The sequence below is a fragment of the Pseudorca crassidens genome, chromosome 8 (assembly GCF_039906515.1).
Source record: "Pseudorca crassidens isolate mPseCra1 chromosome 8, mPseCra1.hap1, whole genome shotgun sequence".
Classification (NCBI taxonomy): domain Eukaryota; kingdom Metazoa; phylum Chordata; class Mammalia; order Artiodactyla; family Delphinidae; genus Pseudorca; species Pseudorca crassidens.
Window position 1 is genome coordinate 15,809,968 of NC_090303.1, and position 25,669 is coordinate 15,835,636.

The 25,669-nt window shown below is 39.6% G+C and overlaps 1 protein-coding gene across 5 annotated transcripts in view; it reads left to right on the forward strand.

The window, feature by feature from the left end:
- VPS41 (VPS41 subunit of HOPS complex) overlaps window positions 1-25,669 on the forward strand; it is a 187,621-nt gene that overhangs the window by 134,774 nt on the left and 27,178 nt on the right. For all 5 annotated transcript variants that reach the window (XM_067745874.1, XM_067745875.1, XM_067745873.1 and 2 more), the window contains 9 exons: window positions 4,574-4,671; window positions 8,558-8,687; window positions 10,166-10,281; window positions 11,571-11,627; window positions 14,119-14,180; window positions 15,532-15,613; window positions 17,938-18,030; window positions 23,208-23,335; window positions 25,048-25,192. In XM_067745874.1, the coding sequence (XP_067601975.1) occupies window positions 4,574-4,671; window positions 8,558-8,687; window positions 10,166-10,281; window positions 11,571-11,627; window positions 14,119-14,180; window positions 15,532-15,613; window positions 17,938-18,030; window positions 23,208-23,335; window positions 25,048-25,192 (911 nt within the window). The remainder of the gene's footprint in view (window positions 1-4,573; window positions 4,672-8,557; window positions 8,688-10,165; window positions 10,282-11,570; window positions 11,628-14,118; window positions 14,181-15,531; window positions 15,614-17,937; window positions 18,031-23,207; window positions 23,336-25,047; window positions 25,193-25,669) is intronic.

The following is a 25,669-nucleotide window of genomic DNA, read 5'->3' on the forward strand; positions in this document are numbered from 1 at the left end:
TTTCTGTGCATTAATTTTGTATCCTTCAACTTTACGAAATTCATTGATTAGCTCTAGTAGTTTTCTGGTAGCATCTTTGGGATTCTCTATGTATAGTATCATGTCATCTGCAAACAGTGACAGCTTTACTTCTTCTTTTCCTTTTTGGATTCCTTAAATTTCTTTTTCTTCTCTGATTGCTGTGGCTAAAACTTCCAAAACTATGTTGAATAATAGTGGTGAGAGTGGGCAACCTTGTCTTGTTCCTGATCTTAGTGGAAATGGTTTCAGTTTTTCACCCTTGAGGACGATGTTGGCTGTGGGTTTGTCATATCAATGACAGGAGAGGATCTATAAAAAATACAAACACATGGAGGCTAAACAATACACTACTTAATAACGAAGTGATCACTGAAGAAATCAAAGAGGAAATCATAAAATACCTAGAAACAAATGACAATGTAGACACAATGACCCAAAATCTATGGGATGCAGCAAAAGCAGTTCTAAGAGGGAAGTTTATAGCAATACAGTCCTACCTTAAGAAACAGGAAACATCTCGAATAAACAACCTAACCTTGCACCTAAAGCAATTAGAGAAAGAAGAACAAAAGAACCCCAAAGTTAGCAGAAGGAAAGAAATCATAAAGATCAGATCAGAAATACATGAAAAAGAAATGAAGGAAACGATAGCAAAGATCAACAAAACTAAAAGTTGGTTCTTTGAAAAGATAAACAAAATTCATAAACCATTAGCCAGACTCATCAGGGATAAGACTCAAATCAATAGAATTAGAAATGAAAAAGGAGAAGTAACAACTGACACTGCAGAAATACAAAAGATCATGAGAGATTACTACAGGCAACTCTATGCCAATAAAATGGACAACCTGGAAGAAATGGACAATTTCTTAGAAATGCACAACCTGCCAAGACTGAACCAGGAAGAAATAGAAAATATGAACAGACCAATCACAAGCACTGAAATTGAAACTGTGATTAAAAATCTTCCAACAAACAAAAGCCCAGGACCAGATGGCTTCACAGGCAAATTCTATCAAACATTTAGAGAAGAGCTAACACCTATCCTTCTCAAACTCTTCCAAAATATAACAGAGGGAGGAACACTCCCAAATTCATTCTACGAGGCCACCATCATCCTGATACCAAAGCCAGACAAAGATGTCACAAAGAAAGAAAATTACAGGCCAATATCACTGATGAACATAGATGCAAAAATCCTCAACAAAATACTAGCAAACAGAATCCAACAGCACATTAAAAGGATCATACACCATGATCAATTGGGGTTTATTCCAGGAATGCAAGGATTCTTCAATATACGCAAATCAATCAACGTGATACACCATATTAACAAATTGAAGGAGAAAAACCATATGATCATCTCAATAGATGCAGAGAAAGCTTTCGACAAAATTCAACACCAATTTATGTTAAAAACCCTGCAGAAAGTAGGCATAGAGGGAACTTTCCTCAACATTCCTGTTCATTCTGACACCACTGTCTCCAACCAGCCCTTCATGGATTCTGCCTTAATATAAAGAATACACTAAATCATGATAGATCTTAAAACAATCCTGTTTTGTTGCATTAGTAAGTAGTAATGGAAAAACAGAGCCCTGAAATGTCATTCATTCTGAAATGTCTTTTTTTTTTTTTTAATGCAGAGTAGATGTAGACATTTTCCTAAACTAGGACCTCATACCAGGAAATGTGTCCTCTTTTTTACATGATATCATTACTAATGGGTATTAATGGAGATGAATTTCTAAGTGGTAGAATATTCAATGGTAAGAAAAGCAGCCATTATTTTAGAACTCTTAATTAGTGACTCAAAGGGTGCAACTATAATTGCAATTTTGTTTTCCATAAGAAGATTTCCGTTGATATGAAATCATTTTAATAAAATGAGAAGAATTATTTAATTGCAGCTGTATCTGAATGGTGATAACTTGCTTAACTGTGCCTCTGGAAATCTTGAAAGCACTATTTTTATATAATACCACATCTTTTCTTCGTTTGTAATTTAGTCAGTTCATGTCATTTCTACCTAAATTATTACCTATTTTCAATTAGTAAAGTGGTAGGATTTAGTATTTAACAAATAAGCATTTTGTTATAGTATCTGGAATTGAGAAGGAAATATCTGCTTCTTCACATCTGTCCTTATTTTCTTGAAGAACACATTAGATTTCCTATTATGTTCTTAATTAAACAACAGGAAGTTTTCTGTGTTATTAATGCAAGCTCTTGAGGACAGAAATCAGGATGTAGAGGAGGAAAGATTTGGGTAGAATTGTTTTCTAGTTTCTCTGATCTGTATCTTACAGCTCATTCATATAAACCAAAGCCTTGATGTGGATTTGGTTACCTTTAGGAGGGATACTGTGTGATGCTCCTTGTCAGTGAGCCTTGGCAGCCCCTTTGGCGTCTCAAATGGGGAGAATACCTCGTTCACCCCCATTTCTTAGATGATGCTCTCACTTGGGTGCCTATGGCAGACAAGCCCATAAAAGGCTCCATGTGATTCCCATGAAACAGTCTGTAGCATCTTTGATTGCTCTTCATCCAAGTTGCTGTATGCGTAGCATTTCAACGATGGAATGCGATTTAGTAAAAAACCACAAGTCCATCTCTACCAAAGAGTCTGTGCAACCTCAGGAGTGCTGGCATCCAAAACCTCCTGTTAACAGGCCTGTATGTCTTCCTGAATGTGAAACTGTCACCTCTTTGATCAGTAGGTCATGTGTGGCCCACCCTGTTCAATAGCATCTGCACATTCCAACCCTCCCGTCTCTCCCCCCTCCCCCCTGCCCACTCCCTACATTCATAGGTAGCACTGGGGAAGCTTCTCCAGAACCTTCTGTGCCTGGCTACACGCAGCACGTGCTCATCTCTGAACACGTGGTTGTGGGAAGTTCTCTATGCATGTGCTTCGTGAGAATATTGATCACATCACTTTACCAAAGATTATTTTCAAGTGCCTAGATAAGAATATTCAGTTCAGGTTCAGCAGGTGAGAAAACAAGTCTTCGTGGCAGAGCAGGCACCATTTGGATTCCCATCGTATGGCTCTGTCCAGGGCACTCTGACCACCTATGCGATCCCACCCAGGACAAAGCTTAAGAAATGTTAGCCTTTTTAATATTTATGTTATTAACTACTTGGTGTTTTTTTGATTATCCTCAGTCTCATTTTGGTGTGAAAGTAAAATTTTGAAAACAGTTAAATAAGGAGCAGGCGTTGAAGATCAGCCCAGTCAAGTAACACTAAGTGATTTACGAGGAGGATGGAGAGGAGGAAGAAGAAAAATTCAGTCCCCCCTCAGTTTATGTGTTATGGGTTTTATTTCTATTCTGATACCTTTATTTATACATGGGAAAAGTCATACCCACAGAAATTAAAATGAATTATCCAAGTTCAGTGTAATTGCAGTTATGACCCAGATTTCCTAACTTCCCATTCAATAGTGTTTCCAGTATGCTACACTGACTTCCCTTGCTTTGGAAAAGATGGTCATTTTATCATAAAAGTTAACTAAACCTGAAGCTAATATCACAGAACTGTAGAGAAGAACTGAATCAAGAAACTCTTAGAAAAAGTGGTGGGTTCAAATAAGAGTTTACTCTCAAATGAATCTGTAAGTGCCGTGTATGATTCCTGGAAGAATCTTTTCCTGGCACTAATATTGTATCAGTTGGCTTTGCTGCATAACAAACCATCCCAAAACTTAGTTGCTTAAAACAACAGTCATTTATTATAAATATTGCAACAGCTAGTCATTAGAATCATACTGTAGCAATATTTGTACTTCTACCATTGAGCCTTCTATAAGATCTTTGAGGTCCATTGTAATTAAATCTATATACCTCTTAGGTGATGCAATAGAAGAAACAGAACTTCTTCTATGTTTTAATGACTATCTTTTAAAAGGAAAGAGAAATTTCTTATTTTCTCTGACCTTTATTTCACTGAAGAATTAATGGAGTTTCATCATAATGTAATGTGTATTTACACTTTTTTTCTTTTAAGCCTAGATATAATGTTTATTAAATGTTTAAAAAGGAGTAATAGTTTCATAATTACAAATAGCGTTTCTTGGGACCATCATGCCACTGTAATGCCCTAATTGTGAAAGATTGAAATTTATGTTTAAATTATTTTTAAAAGTATTTTTGTCACTAGTAATATTTTTAAATTATTTTAAATATTTAATTTTTTAATATCTAAAAGTATTGTTATTGATAATCGTTTACATTCGGTTTTATGGATTTCAATGTGTCTTCATGGAATTTAACTCTGTCATTTTTAAACTAACTAGATAGTGTCACTCTTCACCATTCATGCTGCTGTTATTGTCGAGTTTGCTTTTTATTTGTAATAGAAATTTTCAAGTGTAAGTTCCCAGATATTCTTTTGGGCTACTGATTATTGTCCAGAAAGTATGTTTATCTCTGCCCCCTTTTTGTTAGATTTCTAAAATGAGTCCCTCCTGCGTTCGTAGTCGACGTGTCCTTTCCTTTGTGCTGCTTTTTGCTGCTAACGGTGAATCTTCTGTCCCTTTTGTTTGCAGTGTCTCAGTTCGAAACTGAATTCTACATCAGTGGACTCGCACCCCTCTGTGATCAGCTTGTTGTACTTTCCTATGTAAAGGAGGTTTCCGAAAAAACGGTAATTTTTTTTTCACCCCAAATACAATAGGGTGGGTTCATTTGTAGCATTTTTACCCAGATGAAGTTGCCCATGAAAGGACTCGGCTCCAGTCTGAGCAGAACTTCCTGACCTGTAAAACAACGTCAGCAGAGATTACCCTGCAGGCTTAATGTACTTACGTTTCAGAAGCTCCACTCATTGGTTGCCTTTGTTCCTTTTGCCAAGCAAAGGGGAGTCTTTTTTTTTTTTTTTTGCCTTCCCTTTTTTCCATCTCTCTTGGTATTTTAGTCGAACGGAACGAAGGATTCCTCTTGCCAAAAGGCCAAGAAACTAAACTGACACTGTGCATTAGCAGAAATGACAGCAATGAAGTTGATGTGTAGCATCAGCAGGGGTCCCTGTGGTCAGAGTGAATTACAGAGAGGGTGGTCCATTATTTCCTGTGGTCCAGATATATTTGTTTACTTCCCAGTGGCCCAGTGATTCTGAGTAGCTTGATTCTTGCTTTGAAATTAGATTGTTGCTAAGTCTCGGTTATCACTGCAAATGATGGTATGAAATGTGCGGCTCATAGGAAGCAGCAGAGAATCTGCATTTCATTATACATGATTTTGGAATGAAGCCCGTTATAGGGTCCAGTGGAGGGGCCTGCATACCGAGTCTTTCTTTGAAGCCTAGGTCGGCCCCATTCCCAGTTTGTCTTTATTGTCAGAGTCCAGAGTTCCTGTCAGGAAGGGGCCAGGGGCGGCTTCAAGGCATAAACAAGGAGAGTTTATTGTAAAGGATTTTCTTTGGGATGCTGTGGTATAAAAGAAATGCAATTGATCGTCTAGCCCTTTACAGTGAGTAGCTTCTCCTTGTCTGTATCCTCTCTCTCTCTCTCTTTTTTTTTCTTTTCCTTTTCAAATAGCAAGGAATAAAATGGGGAGAAAAACCCTGGGAGTCCCGGTTTTGAAGTGGTAGCTGCTCTCCAACATTTCTCTGAGCGAGCTCTTGCATCAGGAAGCCATCGCTATAGTAACCTGGAGCTCTGGGTGCCCATGTTGCTAGGCAATGGGATGCAGTAGACTTAAGTGAACACTCAAACCTGCTAAAATCAATAGGGCTGGCTTCTAGCCCTGTGCAGGACATCAGTTTATTATTATTTTATTTATTTATTTTTTCGAAAATAAAGAAAAGCATTGGCTCCGGAGGGAGTAAATACAGTGCTTTTTGATGAGGAATGTGGGGAGCATTCAGGATGTGATTGAAAGACATAAGAAAAGAGGCAGTAAAATGACAAAGGGAAGGCCTAATAAACGGTTGACCAAAAAAAGAAAGAAGGGAAGGAAACCTTTGTTAATAAGAGAGAGTATTGGAAAGGAGTAAAAACCAAGAAAAGCCAACCTCAAAGAGCAAATTAGAAAATGGAGTTTTTTCAGAGGAAGAAGTGAGGATCTTGGAGGTGCTTTAGAAATGTGTGTGTCAGTGTATATAACTCTTCATTTTCTCTAACACCAAAGGACACCTGAAATCCTTAAATACAGAAAGAACTGATCAAATTAAGGCAGAAGGAATAAAGAAGCAAGCTTGGGGCCCACCACGCCCCCCTTTTCTTTTTCACATCAAAAAGTTTAACTGCAACAGTAAACAGAATTCGTTTTTATATCTATTGTAATGTTATCGCAGCATATTTTCCTCATTACACCTTTTACATATGTGCCTGTTCCCGCACAGTTGCAGTGACAGTTACAAGCTCTTCTGTGTGGCCGTAATTTTAGGAGCATCGTTCCATTCTCTCTGCATATGGCTGTGCAGTCTCCCATCATCTTTCTGGTGGTTGTGAACTGTTTCATCTGGTTGATATAACCTAATTTATGAAGCTGTTCCCTTAATGTTTTGTTTTTCTTCCATTCATTAATAAAGCACGTGTGTTAAGAATGGTGCTCAGCATGGAGTATCAGTGATCAACAAGACCAAATCCCTGCTCCTAGGCAGTTCACGCATAAGCAGGGCTGTTAGACCAGTGAACAAAAGTTGTAAAATAATGATAAGATGGATTTCTCATCCATCACCTTGCTGATGGATTCCTTACACATATGAAGGAGCTATTTATGTGGTCTAGCAAGGTGATTTTCTTTTAACATTATTTGGTTCAATTTTTTTTTTCTATTTTGCTCTTCTAATTTTGATATTTTTTGTCATTGTTATAGCTGTTAATTTTTTAAATAGTCAAAATTTTCAGGTTTTTCCTTTTTGTTGTTTTAAAAGCAAGATATTTGTCATTTCTCCACAGATGTGATAAATTATCCTGTATATTCACTGAGGTTTTTTCCTCTAATAGTGGATCTTTCATAATTGCTTTTTATTTTGGACTCTTTTAAATATATGAGATGCAAAGCTGACGTAATCGCTTCTCAATTAACCTAACAAAATTGATCAAAGGAATCTTCGAGGCTTACTGTTTTACTGGGGAACCTTGGAGAGTTGGGAGTAGTTCTGGATTTCTTTCATTCTGTTCCTTTCATCTTAGTTCTCTGTACCAGTGCCACCCTGCTTTAGGTCTTACTGCTTTAGGTCTCGCTGCTTTGGAAAATAGTCAAGTGTATCTTTCGTGCCTCTGTGCTGAATATTCAAAGAGCTTGAGTTTTATAGTAAAACAAACTTGATTTTAAATCCATAGTCCCAGTTTTTCCACAAATCCCAGTCTCACTGTTTACTTATATAACTTTGACCTCAGTAAACTTTTCGATCCTCAGTTCCTTCATCTGGAAAATTAAGAAGAACAATACTTACTGAAGGGTGATTTAAGGACTCAGCGAGAACAATCTGTGGACAGTCACCTACTAGGCTAGTGAAATTGTCATAGGCCCTCAATAAAGCATCTTTTCCCCCTCTATCTTGATCTAGAATGGCAGTGTCCCAAACTGTAGTCATTAAGCTATGTGCCTATCCAAGTTGAAATTAATGAAAATGAAATAAAATTTAAAACTCAGTTTCTCAGGCACAGTCATCCCATTTCAGGTGTTTGATGGCCACTCGTGACTCAGGTCTACCACGCTGGGCAGTACAGGCACAGAACATATGCATCATCTCAGCAAGTTTTGCTGTAGACGTAACTCTTAGTCTCTGGCTTCTCAGCATCCCCAGTGAAAGGACTAGTAGTGGCAGTGGTCTGGATCATGGAGCAGTTTATAATGTAATTTTCACTCTGTCTCATATTTGTGAAGAAGATGTAACAGAGTTATCTAAGGATGTGGTAGCCGTCCCTTGGAGTTGAAAGGGCTGCAGTGGTGGACCGCTGACATAGTACAGTGGTACCTGTCCTGTGTATCTCATCCAAGAGGTCAAAATAAACCACTGCTATGAGGCTGTCCACGGCAGGTGGTGAGAAAGGCTTACACCTGCCGAATTTACAAAACCAAAGCACTTAATTATGGCTACCTAGAATTAATTTGTATCATTTTTTTAAAAATATGCTGTGACACTTGGTCACTTAGTATCCATGTGATTTTGCACAAGGCACTACTTTTCCTTTTTGTTTTTCTTAATTAATTATTTTTGGCTGCACTGGGTCTTCGTTGCTGCGTGCGGGCTTTTCTCTAGTTGCGGCGAGTGGGGGCTACTCTTCATTGGTGTGTGGGCTTCTCATTGCGGTGGCTTCTCTTGTTGCAGAGCACAGGCTTCGGTAGTTGTGGCACGCGGGCTCAGTAGTTGTGGCTCGTGGCCTCTAGAACACAGGCTCAGTAGTTGTAGCGCACGGGCTTAGTCGCTCCGTGGCATGTGGGATCTTCCCGGACCAGGGACCGAACCCGTGTCCCCTGCGGTGGCAGGCGGATTCTTAACCACTGCGCCACCAGGGAAGTCCCTAATTTGTATCATTTCTAGAAATGTAATTCAAATGAGACTTTCTTTTTCCCCTTAGGAAAGAGAATACTGCGCCAGACCCAGACTGGATATCATCCAGCCGCTTTCCGAGACTTGTGAAGAGATCTCTTCTGATGCTCTGACTGTGAGAGGCTTTCAGGAAAATGAATGTAGAGATTATCACTTAGGTGAGAGACATCAAGGATCTGACTCACGTTATTTCTTATATTTATGTTTTTTCCCCCCCACTTGAGTAGCACAACCAGGAATTTAAGGTGCTGAAAGGCTCTTAGAGCCTATCTGGGCAGGCCTTTTATGTTGAAAATGAAGGCGTCAAGGCCCAGAGATGCTGTAGAACTTGCTTGAGCTCCCACAGCAGAAGGGAGGGGTAGAGATGAGGCCAGGACCAAGGCGAGGAGGCTTTGTGGCCTTTGTCCTTGTATTTGGTCTCCTGTCCTAACTATTTCATGTGACACCTGACTCACACTGATGCCAGGCAGCATGGTTCTCTAGTTGGCGTATCGCTCCCAACGTTATATCCCTAGAAGGTGTACTCTGGGTTGCCGGAGAAATTGTCTTTCTTTGACCGAATGCTCAGAGCTTGAGAGAGCGCCTGGTCCATACTGGGCTTTCACTGAGTATTTGTTGAGTGGATGCATGAATGCACTTAGTCACTGCTTGGAAATAAAGGGAGAACCATTGCTTTGTAGTCATACCAGGGGCCTCTGTGTTTTGGTGTCATCATATCCTTGAAAAATACGTTGATGAAAAAATAGGACAGCTTTGGCTGTTGAGAAATTCTTTCCTGCTTTAAAAACAGTAGACATGTTTTGAGAATATTTTCAGTTCTCATTTCGGTCAATGAAGAAATATCCTGTATCTGTTAGAGCTTTCTTAGCTGAAGCCCTTGATCAGCTGAGAAGTGGGAGTGGGTATCCTGGACTTAGCAGAAAGCAGATGTGATGCACAAGTGAAAGCATCCAGTTGAGGTAATTTTTGCTCAGAGCAAACTCTGCTGCACATTTAGAAACCCTTCAGAACAGGTTTTGTAATTGAATTCTTCAGGAAACCCTTACCATCGGCATTGCGCACAACACGCTGAAATGATAGATGATGCCTCCAGGGCCTGGGGCATCTGTCATTTATGCTTTAGATGGCCTTGACCTTGAAGAGGAGGAAACATTTATCGCCAACTGTGGGGTGTAATTGTTCTGTAAAAATAGAACTGGGCTGTAAATGGTCATCAATAAAGTTTATATACAGTAGATAAATTATATACAATAGACATGGAGAATTTTGAGCGCTATCTTTCAGCTGAGGTCAGAACGTTAATATAGGAAATAGAATTTTTAAGCCTACCTTATTTTTTTCAAGTTTTTTTGGTACTTCCTCCCTCCTTCCCTCCCTTCCTTCCTGCTTCCCTTCCTTCTTTTTTCATTCAAATCATTTTACGTGTGAATATTTTTTAAAGCACTGGAATAGACTCTATCATTCTCTACCTGTCTCTCACCCCTACCTTCAAACACAACCAAACACATTTATTCCAAAGGTAAGAGAGTTTTCTGTTCGCTTGTAAGTTGGGTAGCCTAACCCTGTCCCCCCGCACCAAACCACTGCCAAGGTTTCTACTGTTGAGTCACCCAAGTTGTTGCTCTCTTATCTCTAGAATACTCGGAAGGGGAGTCACTCTTCTACATTGTGAGTCCAAGAGATGTTGTCGTAGCCAAGGAACGAGACCAAGATGACCACATCGACTGGCTCCTTGAAAAGAAGAAATATGAAGTAGTCTTGCTTTTACTTAAAAGTATTGACACGTCGGTAACAGAGAGGGGCTAAAAGGGTTTTGTAATAAATCTTTCACGCAGGTGAATTAGAATGTTCTAAGCTAGTGATATGTAGGAGGCCAATAACTTTCCGATACTCTTTTCGCAAGTTACGGGGAATAAAGACTACAAGGAGGTTGACTGGCCTTACTGTTCAGTGGAAGAGGCATTGGTGATGGAGGGAGGGGTAGGTTCGATCCAGCCTACTGATAAGTTTATTTGGTGGTTTTTCAAGAAAAATAAAATAAAGCTAGTATTTCAGAATCATCCATTTGGATATTTTAGTGAAATCATTTATTTTGTGCTTATATCATGTGTAAAAAGTAAAGCTATCAAACTGTACTCAGGAGGGTTTGAGCTACCTGTTCAGATGGAATGATGTTGTCCATGTCATTGAGTCTCGGTTCAGACTAATTTGAGTAGATAATGCCCCATCATGACTTTTTTTAAAAAAGGAAAACATTTTAAAGTTTTAATAGCTGCAAAGGTATTATTCTGTTGGTTTAGTTAGAGAAACTCTCTGGATAGTCTTTTATGCTAATCAGCCAAAAACAAACAAAAAATAGTCCACTTACTTGGTTAAGTTTGTAACCACCTGAAAGGATTTGGAAAAAAACTTTTTAATTTATAAACTCTTTGGAGTCCAGGTATTGATACCAAGTTCATACCCCAGTTATTACCATTATTGCTTTAGATCCAGCAGCTTCTTAAAGAAATAATTTTGTGTTTCAAACATTTGTGTTCAAGGAATCATTGTAAACTTACCAAAATACAAATAAAATCAGAGATTTTCAAAATCTTAGTGTAGTTGTACCTAAATGTGTGCATACAGGTTACTTTTTATGCTTCATAAAGGAAAAGTGCCCCTTGATTAATATATGTCATACAGATTTAGAATGACAGACTTTTTTGTTTGAACATAAGAGATTTTGTTGTATTTTGAGTTGCATCTGAAATGTGATTCCAGGGTCCTAATGTGGAAATGAATTCAAATGGAAATAAGAGAAGTCTTCATTTTGGTTGACTGCTTTTGTTTGAGTTTGAATTCAGTGAGGTTCACTCAACCATAACATTAAAAATTCCTGTGCTTGAAGCAAAAGCCATGGGAAAATGGGGCTTATTTATGTAGCCCAGGACTTTAAAACATAATAAATATAGTGTTTATAACCGCAATGTCTCTCTCTCCCACTCTCTCCCCTTTTCCCTTCTTGCTTTTCGACTGCTTTTATCATGCTTATGTAAATACAGGAAGCTCTGATGGCAGCTGAAATTAGCCAAAAGAACATTAAAAGACATAAGATTCTGGTAAGTATGTAATTTTACTATTTGAAACATAACTTTACCTTTCAATAAGTTATAATGAGGCTGAAAGTAATTTGAAAAGAACGGATTCTTGCTACCTTTTGAGAAGTTATTTCAAACGAATTCCCTAACCTGTGAGGTCAAAATAGTTCATTTTATTGAATCAGCTTCTGCTTGTAAACAAGAAACTTGAACAACTGCTAGGAGGTAGTTTTAGGTAATTTGGAAACTGGATTTATAAATACACTTTAAATACAAAGCTTTCCAGTTATGCGTGGGGAAGTTTCTTTAAATCACAGGTAAAACCACATTATCATGAAATTTATCAAAAGAGTAGTTTCAGGGCTTCCCTGGTGGCGCAGTGGTTGAGAGTCCGCCTGCCAATGCAGGGGACGCGGGTTCGTGCCCCGGTCCGGGAAGATCCCACATGCCGTGGAGCGGTTGGGCCCGTGAGCCATGGCCGCTGGGCCTGCGCGTCCAGAGCCTGTGCTCCGCAACGGGAGAGGCCACAACAGTGAGAGGCCCGCGTACCGCAAAAAAAAAAAAAAAAAAAAAAAAGAGTAGTTTCATAAAACTAGACTGCTTCAGTGTCTCTATAAGAACAGGCTCAATTTATTTTGTTATGGTGACTAATCTAGGACATCAAATATATTTTTATTACATTTTGGACTTGGGAAAAATATTGTGAGTGAAAGCCCATTTCTTTGCTAACTGTGAAAATGAATGTGCAGATGGAAAGCAGAAAAGAAATGTTATCCTCTGAGTGTGAAGGGTCCTTAGAGATCATCTAGCCCAAGACCCTAGTTTACAGTTGAAAACTGGAAACTTAGTTATTTATGGCTATTTGGGTTCCAGTGCAAAGTCCTTCTGCCTACACTTTCCCCACCTTAAACTTCTCTTTAAAGCTTGCCAAAAAAGCCTAATTCCCAAAGAGTACACAAGCAAAATAGTTCAGGAACTAAAAGGGAGAGAGAGAATGAGAGCATCTTATGTTGTTTTATTCATTCAAAATTGTAGAGAATAAGCAAGGATTACCTAGAAATGGAGTATTCCAGCCAGTGGAAGAGTATAGTTGAAGTAAGCAGGTCAAAAGTAAGATAAGCTTAGCTTAGTCAGTTGTACATTGCATTTGGTAATATGAAAGTGACAAGTGCATTTTCTGTATATATTATTTATTCTCAACATGCTTGGTGGAGTGAAAGTGAAAAGGAGATGATGAAGTTGAGTTGAGCATAGACTAAGGCTAGCCTCGAAGTGGTAAAGAGTCAAGACAATGGCTGGGGACTGTGACATCATGGGGAGGTTTTGGGTGATGGTGGGTATTTCGTGCAAGACATTTAACGTGCTTATGCTTAGGGAAAAGAGAAAATCAGGTTGAGGTTAAAGGAGCACAGAGCACAGGATGAGTTGGGAGGGAGCATGGACATGGGGAGAAACGTTAGAGAAATTGACTCTTCAAAAGAGGCATCTCTTCTCTGAAACTGTAGATACTGTGATATGTGATCTATTTTCAGAGAAATAAAGTTAAGCACCTTTTCTTCACTCTGTAGTTCCAACAGATTTGAAATACGATTTCCTACACAGTAGTCATTAAAGTGAAAGTTTAATAAACTAAGAACTTTGGGTATTTCCCTTCACTCTTGAAATGGGCATGCCCTTTACATTAATCACGCCTGGACATTTTTCTCCTAGGGTAAGGCAGGCAGAGAGAAAAATGGGCTCCTGCCATTTCTGCTATCCAGGAAGAAGCTCTGCAAAAAATTGTTTGTGCATAAAGCAGAACTTAAAATCCAAGTTTTGTTATATATATTGAGTTCAAGCTTCTCATGCAAATGCTTTTAGGTGGAACTAATCTTTCATAAGAGTCATGAGGCGATCAAGCAAGAGGTCCCCCGTCTCTGGTGACACAGGCCATCTCAAATCCTTTCAGGACTAAGGTGGAATAAGTGAATGAGCACGAATCCTGTGAAGCCAGTCAGTGCATTGCTTTGAGCTCCAGTCTCCTCATCTGTAAGCTCGTGGGTTCGAATGACCTGGTTTTCTGAGCTCATTTTCACTTCGATGTTAACTTTAAATATTTCCCTTTCAAATGATCTGTCATTTCATTTTTCCTACAGCATTCCCTCAGACTTGGTATAGAAGAGACAGGTAGCTCACATTTTAGGGATGAAAGCACAAGAAAAATTTTATATCCAGTGACAACATGAAACTGTTGGATCATGTTTGTCTTATCAGAGATTTCTTTGTAGGAAATTTCTTAGAAGAGGGCAGGCTAGGAGCCTTTAAAGTAGTCACGTTTTTTAAAATTGTAAACTCTAAACTTTGTGAGAATACAAGTATATTTAAATATGCTCAAGAAAGAAATGAGCATAATTACATAAAGCAAACGAAGATGTATGAACGGGTTCCAGTCAGCGGGCCCACTCAGGAACGGAGACCCAACTTTCCACGTGTTCCAGTTAAGTATGAAATTCCTTCATTTCATTTCCCCTAGGACATCGGCTTGGCATATATAAACCACCTGGTGGAGAAAGGAGAGTACGACATAGCGGCACGGTAATCAAGATGTTTTCACAATTATTTGTTAATATAAATAGAATTGAGCCATGTTAGCAATACGAATAAGTCATTCTCTACAGTCGACAGACTTTTTTTTTTACATCTTTCTAACAGGGGTTATTTTTGAATAGTAATGCTTTTAACCACAGAATGGATGGATAACATGTTATTTACCCACCTACTGTCTCATTTGCACTAAACGAAAAATGGTTTTCTCGTTATTTAATGAGAAGAGTGTCAGAAATCACGAAGAGTCTGATACTTTACCCTTCTTATAAGCTGACAAGTTTGCCTGCAAGTTTCATGAGTGCTGGCAAAAGACCTGATACTCCGGGGTCAGAGACACAGGACCGTCTACCTCAGCAGTAGTCGTGGCCAGAGTACCAGCACTTTCTCCAGATCGCACAGCATGAGGCAGAGAGGCCCAGGTGACTCGGCCCAGGCAGCAGGTTGCGTTACAGGAGAGGGACCCTGGGCTTAGGGTGTCTGATTCTTTTATAATGGGCTTTTATAAAGCCTGCCTGCCCTTGGCTCCAGAGGAAGATGTTATTTTTATTTTACTGGGCAGTAAACAAACCTGCCCTGTGCTCCAGAGGGAGACACAGTGTGTGTCCTCTCACCTCCAGGGCTGTTCACGCTACAAGCATCCTAGGAGAGACAGGACAAAAGGGAAAAGAGAAAAAAAGAGACAGGTTTTTGCAGGACAAAAACCTAAATGGTTTATAGTGGTCGTGTGGGTCTGTGTGGGCAGTTCCCCCTCGAGCTGCGCAGTGCCCTCTGCAGGACTGCGTGGCTGCCCGGAAACAGTCTTCAGGGCCGCTTTTTGTCCCCTGATTTAGGGAAATGTGTTTCTTTCATGTGTAAGTCAAAGTTTTATTCATACATGAACATTTTTCTGAATTATATACTGAAGTGGGATTCTAATTTTGTAAAGTCTGATTTTGTAGTCCACTATTTAAAGCCATTGAAAAAGTGGTTTCATTGACACTTTTGGGTACGATGATATTTCTTCAAGGCAAGAAGGGTCCCCAGACCAGCAGCACTCATCTGGATAAGTAGGAAACTCAGAACAGAAAAATCAGTGGGAAAACCCCTAATCAAAGTCTTCTGAAAGGGATTCATCTTTATTTATAAGTATTTTGTATTTTCATGATTTCCATCAACTTTGTATATGCAGTCAAGTGAGTACCAGTAATACCTTTATGTTCATTGGCACTTGAAATGGAAATTTGTCAAAGTTCTGGGATGAGAGATTTATCTAAACCACTAGGGGAAATGTCTACTTATTCTGTCTCTGTTTGTTTTCTTTATTTATACTTTCTTTTCCCTGGGATGTTTTTACTGCCAGCAAATGCCAGAAAATTCTTGGGAAAAATGCAGCACTCTGGGAATATGAAGTTTATAAATTTAAAGAAATCGGACAGCTTAAGGTAAGCATAGCTTTATTTTTAACTCTTTAATTTTTGTATGTAGTATATTAATATTGAGATGGAAATAAAATTTATAGTAATCAGTTCTTTATTGGGAAGCGAGTACTATTTCAGCTAGAAAGAAAAACTTTTAGAAATTAGTCACCAAATAGAAATCTCGCTTATATTTTATGTGCATAAAATATATACACATGTATTACATATATGGTATGTTCACTTTATCTCCCTCCAATTCCCTCTGTGTTCAGATGGAAGTTTTCATGTTCTTTTTAATGAATGTGGAAAACAGGTATAGTCTCATCACCGTAGATTATAATAAACATAAGGCTTTTTTCACATGTACTGAAGAATTAGTGCATTTTCCAACATCTTACCTGCTGGAAAACAAATGGAAAATTTTGACCAGGTAGCTCGAACAAATAATTTTGATATTTCATTTTTTTAATCTTTCATTTTAGTTTACAATATCTAAACTAATCAATAAAGTATTCCTATGTCTGGAGATCTGTTTAAAGCATTTTAAAAAAACTTTTCAGTATTTGTGAGCCTCTTCAGTGTTCCCTTAGAATTATGAACATGCTTTTAAAAATCCCAGTTATTCACCTGGCCAGCCTCTTGCCTTGTCCTCTGCTTGCCCCATAAATGTAGCTCTTCTCCAGGAGACCCTCAAGGACACTTCTCGTCACGTTTATTGGATTGACCTTGGGGGATCTTCTCCAGTCCTGTGGCCGTGTTTACCACGATGGCTCCATCCCCCAGACCTCTCGTTTGAATTCCTTATCTATGCTGGAAGCGTGTGATGGACATTTTTCCTTGTGTGTACATGCTGCTGAGAATGATTACTCAGATTAATGTGAATCCATTTCCCTCCCAAGTTTGGTCCTTCTCCTTTCAATCTGTGTGTACCACATCACAATATACTCATTTCTTCATGCTTAATAGCTCAAAGCCACTGTCTTTTTTTTTTTTTAAACATCTTTATTGGAGTATAATTGCTTTGCAGTGTTGTGTTAGTTGCTGCTGTATAACAAAGTGAATCAGCTATACGTATACATATATCCCCATATCCCCTCCCTCTTGCGTCTCCCTCCCACCCTCCCTATCCCACCCCTCTAGATGGTCACAAAGCACTGGGCTGATCTCCCTGTGCTATGCAGCTAAAGCCATTGTCTTGATGAGAACATCTAACTCACCTCCTTATTCTGTTTTATCTCCAGTTCTTGTCAGTTTCACTTTGTCAGTACCAGTTGGGCCTCTCCTCCCTCTCTGGTACCACTGCCTTAACTCCCGCCTGAACTATTGCAAGGGCCTTCCGGCAGATCTATAGACAACCCTAACCCACAGTTAGCCGTTTAAAAACGAAATGTGCTCCTCTCATTTCCTTCCTGCTCAGAGCATAAAATCTGAATCCCTTTCATGACCCCACGTCACCTTCCTCTTCAGCCTCATCTCCCTCCCGTGACCCCCACTCACATGTCTGAGCCATGCTGACCTCCCTGCATGCAGAGTGTGCATTCATGGTTCCATGCCTTTGCCCATGCTGTTCCCTCTACCAGGGTGCCCTTCCCCCTCTCTCTTGGCCTGACAGGCCCCTGGCATCTGTCACTTCTGCTTCAGTCTCCAAGATCCACCTCGCCACAGCATCTTGTTTGCCCCTCTCTCAAGACACTTAGCACGCAATATTGCAACTGGCTGTTTAGATATCTGCATATCTTCCCTCTGAAGCTGTGAGCTCCTGGGGACAGTGCCTGGAGCTCTGGGTCCCCAGGACAGAGCATGGCGATTGGTGGGTAGTGCACTGCAGAACCATTTACAGTGTTTGGAAATTCAACACTTAACACAGTGCTGAAGTAGCTAAAAACACAAGGTTTATTTTCCCTTAATTTCAAACGATGATTATGGGTTTTTAAAGGTTGATGTATTATTCCATTTTAAGGAAGAAAAAAAAAAAAGATGAATAGATGACCTATAACTCCTTGATTACTTAAGAAGTTGACTTTTATCATCATTCTCCCTAATATTCCTTAGATTTTCATTAATTCATCAGGAAGAACAGAGAGATGTTTAACTTAATCGAGGCAGTGTCTTTTATTCATTCATTCATACATGTAGACACCTTATCTGTACTTTTTAAAATGTATTGTAACATGTTATAAGAAGGTAGAGCTTATTTGAATCTTTTCTCTTCGTAATATTTTTCCAAAGTACTCTGTTGCCTTAAGTTTTTAAAGTAAATGTATATTTTTATATGTGCTGCCTCTTTGGAGTAGTTTTATTTTGCTACTTTTTAAAGATTTTTCTTTTTTTGCCTTTTCCTTCCTTAGGCTATTAGTCCTTATTTGCCAAGAGGGGATCCAGTTCTGAAACCACTCATCTATGAAATGATCTTGCATGAATTTTTGGAAAGTGATTATGAGGTATGACATGCCAACATGGTCAAATTGTTCTCAGTGAAAAATGTTATGAAATCTAGAAAAATGGTACACTGGAGCAGCTGGCCTAAAGGCAGCAGATTTGCAGTTTCTCTGTGGTAGATGAAACTGAGATACATACACTCTGATGACCACTGATGGGTTTTTTTTTGGGTTTTTTTTTTTTTTTTGCGGTACGCGGGCCTCTCACTGTTGCGGCCTCTCCTGTTGCGGAGCACAGGCTCCGGACGCGCAGGCTCAGCGGCCATGGCTCATGGGCCCAGCCGCTCCGCGGCACGTGGGATCTTCCTGGACCGGGGCACGAAGCCGTGTCCCCTGCATTGGCAGGTGGACTCTCAACCACTGCGCCACCAGGGAAGCCCGCCACTGATGTTTATGTGGACCTTGTTACAGAAAATGTCGAATCCATGGACATTTTGAATATTTCCTTAAAGCTACCTCCTCGATAGAGCTAAAGGGAAAGGACCAAGTGCCATTTGGGGGAATTCATAAATAGAATAGCATCTGCTAATGATGCTTCTACTACCCTTAAAGAATTCAGAACTTTCTAAAACTTGAGTCTCAGAACTAAGTTTGCCAAAGGAGGATTGCAGAGAAATTGGGACGCAGGTAGGGGGAAGGGGACTGGAAATGATCAGTTTTGCTTATTGTTTAAGGAGAAAGGTGGTACTTAAACTGCTTATCTACTGTACACGCTGTACTTTTATATGCATGTTGCGATATTATACTCCCAGCAACACTATCATAGTGATATCCAATTTTACAGAGGAACTAAAAAGGCCATCCATAATAGGTATGGCTGGGTTTGACTTTAAATTTGGTGTTTGCATGCACCCAAAATGGATGATAATTTTTTAACTTTGTCCCTTTAAAATGCATTTATTCAGAAAGTCTCTGTTCCGTGTGCCTCCTGTATTCCAGGAATGTGCTGGGCGCTAAGCATGCAGATGTGAATGAAATGATGCGCGTTTAGCAATAGCTCTAGTCTGAGTCACACCCAAGCACATAAACCAGCAGTTCTCAACAGAGGTGGATTCCCCCACCCCCATCCCCGTCCCGCAGGGGACATCTGGCAATGTCTGGAGACATTTGTGATTGTCACAACTGGGGAATTGGCACTACAGGCATTTAGTGGGTGGTGGCCAGCAAGGATGCTGCGAGACATCCTACAGCACACAGGACAGCCCCGCTATGACAAAGAAGTATCTGTCCTCAAGTGTCAATAGGACTGAGTCTGAGGACCCGTGATATAAACAGAGAAATTATTACGTTACATGCTGGGTGCTCTAATAAAGCTAGCCACGAAACGTGGTGGGAAGACTCAGCGTTCACCCGCTTCTGACTAGAGGAAAAGACGGTATTTCTCGTGGGCAGGTTCTAGACAAGGCTGGTAAGCTCTTTATCAGAGCTGGTGCTGAGACGATCCATCAATCAGGAGATATCGGACCACTGACTGCTGTTCTCCAGTTTCTGCCCAACCTTCAAAGTCTTTCATAAAAGTGGCAGCATCTTGGGCTCCTTATAAAGTTCGGGGACCTAACCCAGTGATCAGTTTTCATTTTTGGTACCTCACTGTATGTTGCAGGTTGTCACTGCCTTTGTACATTCTGATGTTATGTTTTGAAAATAAGGAAGACTTTATTTACAGCTTTTCTCCTTCCCACAAGAATGCGGAGTGGCTTGCGGAAAGGTTAATAGATAGAATGGAAATTCCCTAGCAGTCCAGTGGTTAGGACTCCGCACTTCCACTGCAGAGGGCCTGGGTTTGATCCCTGGTCGGAGAACTAAGATCCTGCATGCTACACGGTGCAGCCTTAAAAAAAAAAAAACCACCAAAAAGAAAGGTTAATAGATAGAAAGAGACAATCAGAGAGGGAATGAGAAAAAGAACTCCTGTGTTTTGAATGCCTACTGAGATACTTTTTAAACAAATAACCGATTCAATTTAAGGAGGAGTAATAATGCAAACACTATATTTTAACTCTGAGATGGTTTTTAGAGCTTAAGATCTAAAGGGACCTTTAAGATGGTGCACTTTTATCCTGATAACTCGCACACTTGGTCAGTTACTGTCGGCCACGTGTTCCTGGATACGTCAGATTCAAGCATCCTGTTGCCTGTGTGACCTATGTAGTTCCTTTACTGTTCCAAGCCTGTATTCTCATCATAGGAAGGGACTACGTGCTTTCGGATGAATTAAACTTGAACAACGTATTTCTTTAATAACTGTACAAACTAGAAGGCAGCATCTCTTCATGCTCTCTTATCACCATGTGCTCTGGTACCATAATCCAGTCTTCCCTACCAGCATGGGTCTGTTCCTTTCCAGGTCTGTACGGAAGAGTCTTTGGTAATAGTTTCTGCCATTTGTGCTAGGTGCCAACTGCCAAAGTCTGGAAGCTTGGTTTCTATTCATTTCCTATTCAGTCCAATTCAGCACATCTTTATTTAGAACCTACCATGGTCAACAATTGGGCTGAGTACTTATTTGGATCCAAGAGAAATAAAAACACAGTCCCAGGCTTCAGTGGGCTTACAGACTGACTGGGGAGACTGTGTGAATAAGCTTTAAGCAACTAGAAAATAAGTAAGACAGGCAGAGCAAGGTGTTTTAAGAGATCTAATGAGAGGCCATTATTGGCCTTAGTTATCGGAAAAGGTTTCTTCTGTGAAGACTTACAATGGACTTCTCTTTCTCTCCAGTATGTTCTGAGTACACAGAGTGGCTGTCATAAATTTTCCATCTTTGTACATCTTCCCAAAAGAAAGAAAATTAGGAGTGTTCTGTGAAAATGATGGAAAGAGTATGAGCTTTATTTTGAAATACCGAAGCTTAGTATACTTGTCCTGTTTTTAAAGTAATGTAATTTAACCATAAAAAAGCAATTTTATTATTTGTATGACTCTGTTACAATTCATGATTCAACCCTCATTTTTTCAAGAAACTGTTTTAAATCCTGTATCGTTAAAGGTGTCTTGTTAATTCATATCTGGAAAGCTTTTGACTGAGACTGAAAGAAATAAGCATGACTCAAAGCTTGTAGATGTTTTTTCCTGAATATTTTAGGGTGTCTGCCTGGTCAGTACTATTAAGTTTATAAATAATCTGGTTAGTTATAAGCTCTTATAAATAATTCGCATTTTAGCTTCCATCATTCTCCGTTTCATGTTTAATTTTGAATTGTCACATAATTAATCAGATAGCAGTGTTCTGTAGCAACATTTTTGATCACATATAATGTGGATGAAAATTTTGTGCTGCTAAATATAGCACTAAACGTCAGATTAAAAATAAAAATACATGAACGGTATTTTCTTGGAGGTACTGGTTCTTCATAACTTCTTTGTACGGGGTTTCTACTGAAATGCATACAGCTTTGCCTTTTAATTTACAGCCTAGCAGAATTATTTTAAATAGTGAAGTTTTGCTTCATAATATTAATGACAAATGTATAAGCATGTTAAAAATGGGACAATTTCTATGGCATTTCATTTAATGAATAGTCTTTAATCTTACAGAAAGACCCGAATGAACTTTCTGACCAGCCCGATATGATGGGCACCAGGGGGTTCTCTGATTTTGCCACTGGATGTAATAGCTCCCTGATTACTCTGTCCTCTAATTAATGATAAAGGCCCCAGGGGTGATTTCATCATTATTTTTTAGCACATTTATTCAAAGGTACACAAAACCAGTTAAGCAGAGAAAAGCCTAACGTGAAATGTGATCAATGTTTATTTCAGTTTACATTGGAGTCCTCAGGTTTTTATCGCACAACATGACCTGTCATTTTGTCTTATTTTGTATTAGAAGCTGGCAGTACTGCAAGGCCGTTGCCCGAATCATGGAAAAGGGGAAAAGGAGCCAGGCTTTCTTCTTTTCCTGAACAGTATTACCACTGGTTTCAGGTCTACTGAGAGCTGCCAGTATTGGGGTGGAAATCTTTTCAGGACTTTTATCTTATAAATTGTAGAGTCTTAAGAAAACAGAAACTTGATCCAACATATTTTGATTCAGAGAACATTTCAGTGTTCTGGTTTAGTAGTTTCATGAAATGTATCCTCTTTACTTCGTGACTCTCCTCCCCAAATCTCTCAAGTCAAACTGCAATCATGTTCATATGAAGGAAGGCTGCAGTTTGAATGGAAAATGTGCAGCCTCTTCTGGTCTTTTGCCATCCTTGCTAGGAGTTTCTTTGGCAGAAAACAACTATAGTCCTGATTATTTCTGTGATTTTCTTCTTAGCAAATCCTGGTAGTTTATAGAAGCAAATTCCACCACACAATTTTCATTTCTAAATATCATTTAAACCAATTCAAAGTAGTTCATTAAAGCATTTGTTATTTAATATAAATAATATGATTTTTTTCAATAATGTGAAGATTTTTACTTCTATTTGCTACCTTTGAAAACATCTACAGTTTTGTTTTTTTTTTTTCCTAAAAGTTTTCAAGGAACAGTAAGTAAATAGCTCCCCAATACTTTGAGTCACAGGGGCTAAAGTTGAGAATCAGGACGGCACGGCTGCCCAGAACACTGGCCAAGAATCAGCCCTGGAGGGAAACAAGATCCAATCAGGGGGTCTGGAGTTTTCTATCAGAACCACAAACTTTGAGATCGAGAGAGAGTCAGGGTAAGAGCAGGGGACAGACTTGAACCAGTGTCCTAAATCCCCAAACAAAACTAGGTTTTGAGGCAGGAGTGGAAGGAAGATAGAGATGATAACTTGTTGAAGGTGGGATGATTCCACTGTGGAGGCAAAGCCACTGTGTGCTCAGTACTGGCTGTGCAGCTGACTTGGACAGTATCTGTAAGATGTTAAATATGTTCTCCAAGTGTTACCGCTAGTCCAGAATGAGGAGAGAACAAGTCAGACCTAAATTCTGCCTCTGCAGTGGCACTTGATGGAAGAACCTGGGGGCCTTGCTTCCTTGTGCATTTCATCCAATCACAAGAGAAGGGATGGCGAATGGGGATGCGTATGCGGACATTGTGTGCCTCCCTCACCACCCGTGAAAACTGATGATATGTTCATGGACCAATGTTTTAACCCTAATGTGATCTTATCTGTTCTCCATGAATAGTTTTAGGAATTGTATGAACTCTTTGGATTGTTTTTCTGTTGAAAGAGTGTCCTTCCTCTGTTCTCCCCCTTGGTTAGGGTTTTGCCACACTGATCCGAGAATGGCCGGGAGATCTGTACAACAATTCAGTAATAGTTCAAGCAGTTCGGGATCATCTGAAGAAAGACAGTCAGAACAGAACCTTACTTAAAACCCTGGCAGAATTGTGAGTATATTTTAGCGCTTCCTTTTTCCAAATCAATCTACATGAAAAGTCTTTCCTATTTTAGATCTGTCAAACTGAATTGGGAGGATGCAGATCTATACTATTTTCCTATATTCACTCTTAGTAAAAATCTTTCGTAAGCCTCCGGTCAACAACGGGAACATAAGGTAAGGAAATTGTGTGAAACTTACAATTGTAATGTCATCTGCTTCCCAGAGGAGAGGAACCCTAACCAGAATCACTTGGTAGAGGCAGTGGTTCAGGTAGGGAACGGTGCCAGGTCTTAGACTCCTCAAGCAAATCAGTTTCCCAGTGAGGCGCTGGATTCTGTCATCCTTGGATCTGCAAGTCAGTAAATTTCTCAAACCACAGACTCTTTACCTATAAGATCACAGGTGACAATTCCTTATGGGATGGTGTTCATGAGAATCTTGCATGATACCACTACACCAGTGGTGCAAGGGATGGTTTTTCTGGTTTTTTTTTTGCGGTACGTGGGCCTCTCACTGTTGTGGCCTCTCCCGTTTGCGGAGCACAGGCTCCGGATGCGCAGGCTCAGCGGCCATGGCTCACGGGCCCAGCCACTCCACGGCATGTGGGATCTTCCCGGACTGGGGCACGAACCCGCGTCCCCTGCATCGGCAGGCGGACTCTCAACCACTGCGCCACCAGGGAAGCCCCAAGGGATAGTTTTAATGAAGTTTCATCATCAAGAGCTAAGTGCAGTGCCTGGCACTGAATTAGGGCTTAGAAAACCGAAGCCTGGTTAATGCTTTTCATATTCATTGGGTGCTTTCGGTGACCGGGCTTTTGCCATGTGCCTATGACACAGAGGTAGATAAGATATACCCGTGCCCTCTAGGAACTTTGGTTTAGTGAAACAAGCAGCACACTGCAGTTAATCTCAGAGAGACCATCCCGCTTCAGCCCCTCAACACTCCCCCCGCCTCAGACAACCCGCTGCAGCATCCTCTTACATCTTTTGCCCAAGACCAAGAAAGGTACACCAAAATGGCCTAGAATTTCAGGGCTGCTTAAGACTTTGCACAGAAGGGGACACGTGTGTGGCCTTCTGAGTTGGAACACTAAGGATTTTCTTCTGGAAACTGTTCTAGTTTTCCTTGGATTCTGTAGTACTAACATGGTACTAGTAATACTAATAATTCTGTAGTGCTAAGAATGGATTCCCAGTGCAGTTTCGGTTCTGTTGGCAGTTAGGAGCTGGCTTAGGGAATTAAGCAATGTGAAAAACACTGTTTCAACAGAAAAACACATTTAAAGTTTATACAACCTTCTTACGGAGAAGCTTTTGGAATATCACCCCTTTGTCAGCTAAACACTGCTTGTAAGAATTTTAACTGATTTTTCTGTTACTAGCATAAGAATTTCCTTCATGTGGGGTCGTAATTTCTTTGCTATATGGATTTCTCTAAAAATTTTTGAGAGTTTACTTTTTTAAGAAAAATTTTATTAGTTGAATATTGTAAATATTCTAAATTTTTGGTGAGATGGGAAGCAAGGTTCTGACAAAGAAGTACTTATTGGTCACATATAGTTAAATCCCAAGGAAAACTTTTCTAAATAAAGTTAGCTTTTCTCTCTAAAGAAGTTTTTCAGTTTTCATTAATTTACAACACGATTTACATGTGTGTATCTGTGTGTCTTATTAGATGTGTTGGTGAACATTAATGTAAAAACTTTTGTCTCACCAGGTACACCTATGACAAAAACTATGGCAATGCTCTGGAAATATACTTAACGTTAAGACATAAGGATGTCTTCCAGTTGATCCACAAGCATAACCTTTTCAGTTCTATCAAGGATAAAATTGTTTTATTAATGGATTTTGATTCTGAGGTAATGTGTTTCTTTTTTTTTTAAATTTTGATTCTTTTAAAATTTTTATTGGAGTATAGTTGATTTACAGTGTGTGTTAGTTTCAGGTGTACAGCAAAGTGAACGAGGTATAATGTGTTTCTTATTTTCCTACTGGTAAATTATTTGTGCTGTCCCAAGGTTTTAATAGTTAGACATTTGTCCACATGCTGGAGGAGTTGAGAAGTCACATAACTTGGCTGCATGCTGGTCACGTTCAGAGTCTTCTGACCCTCCCTGGATGTTACTCTAGTAGTCGGCATTCAGGAATCCTTTACTTAATGTGGTTATTCCGTAAAAGCAATCATAATTTGACGTGGAACTTTTGAAGTTTTGTGTGTGTGTATGAAATAATTTTATTTTGGTAAAACCATTCATATAACTCATAGAAGCAGAGAATCTAGCCATATGCTTTAGCTCATTCAACCCTATTAATTGTACGTCCCAGAATTCAACTTT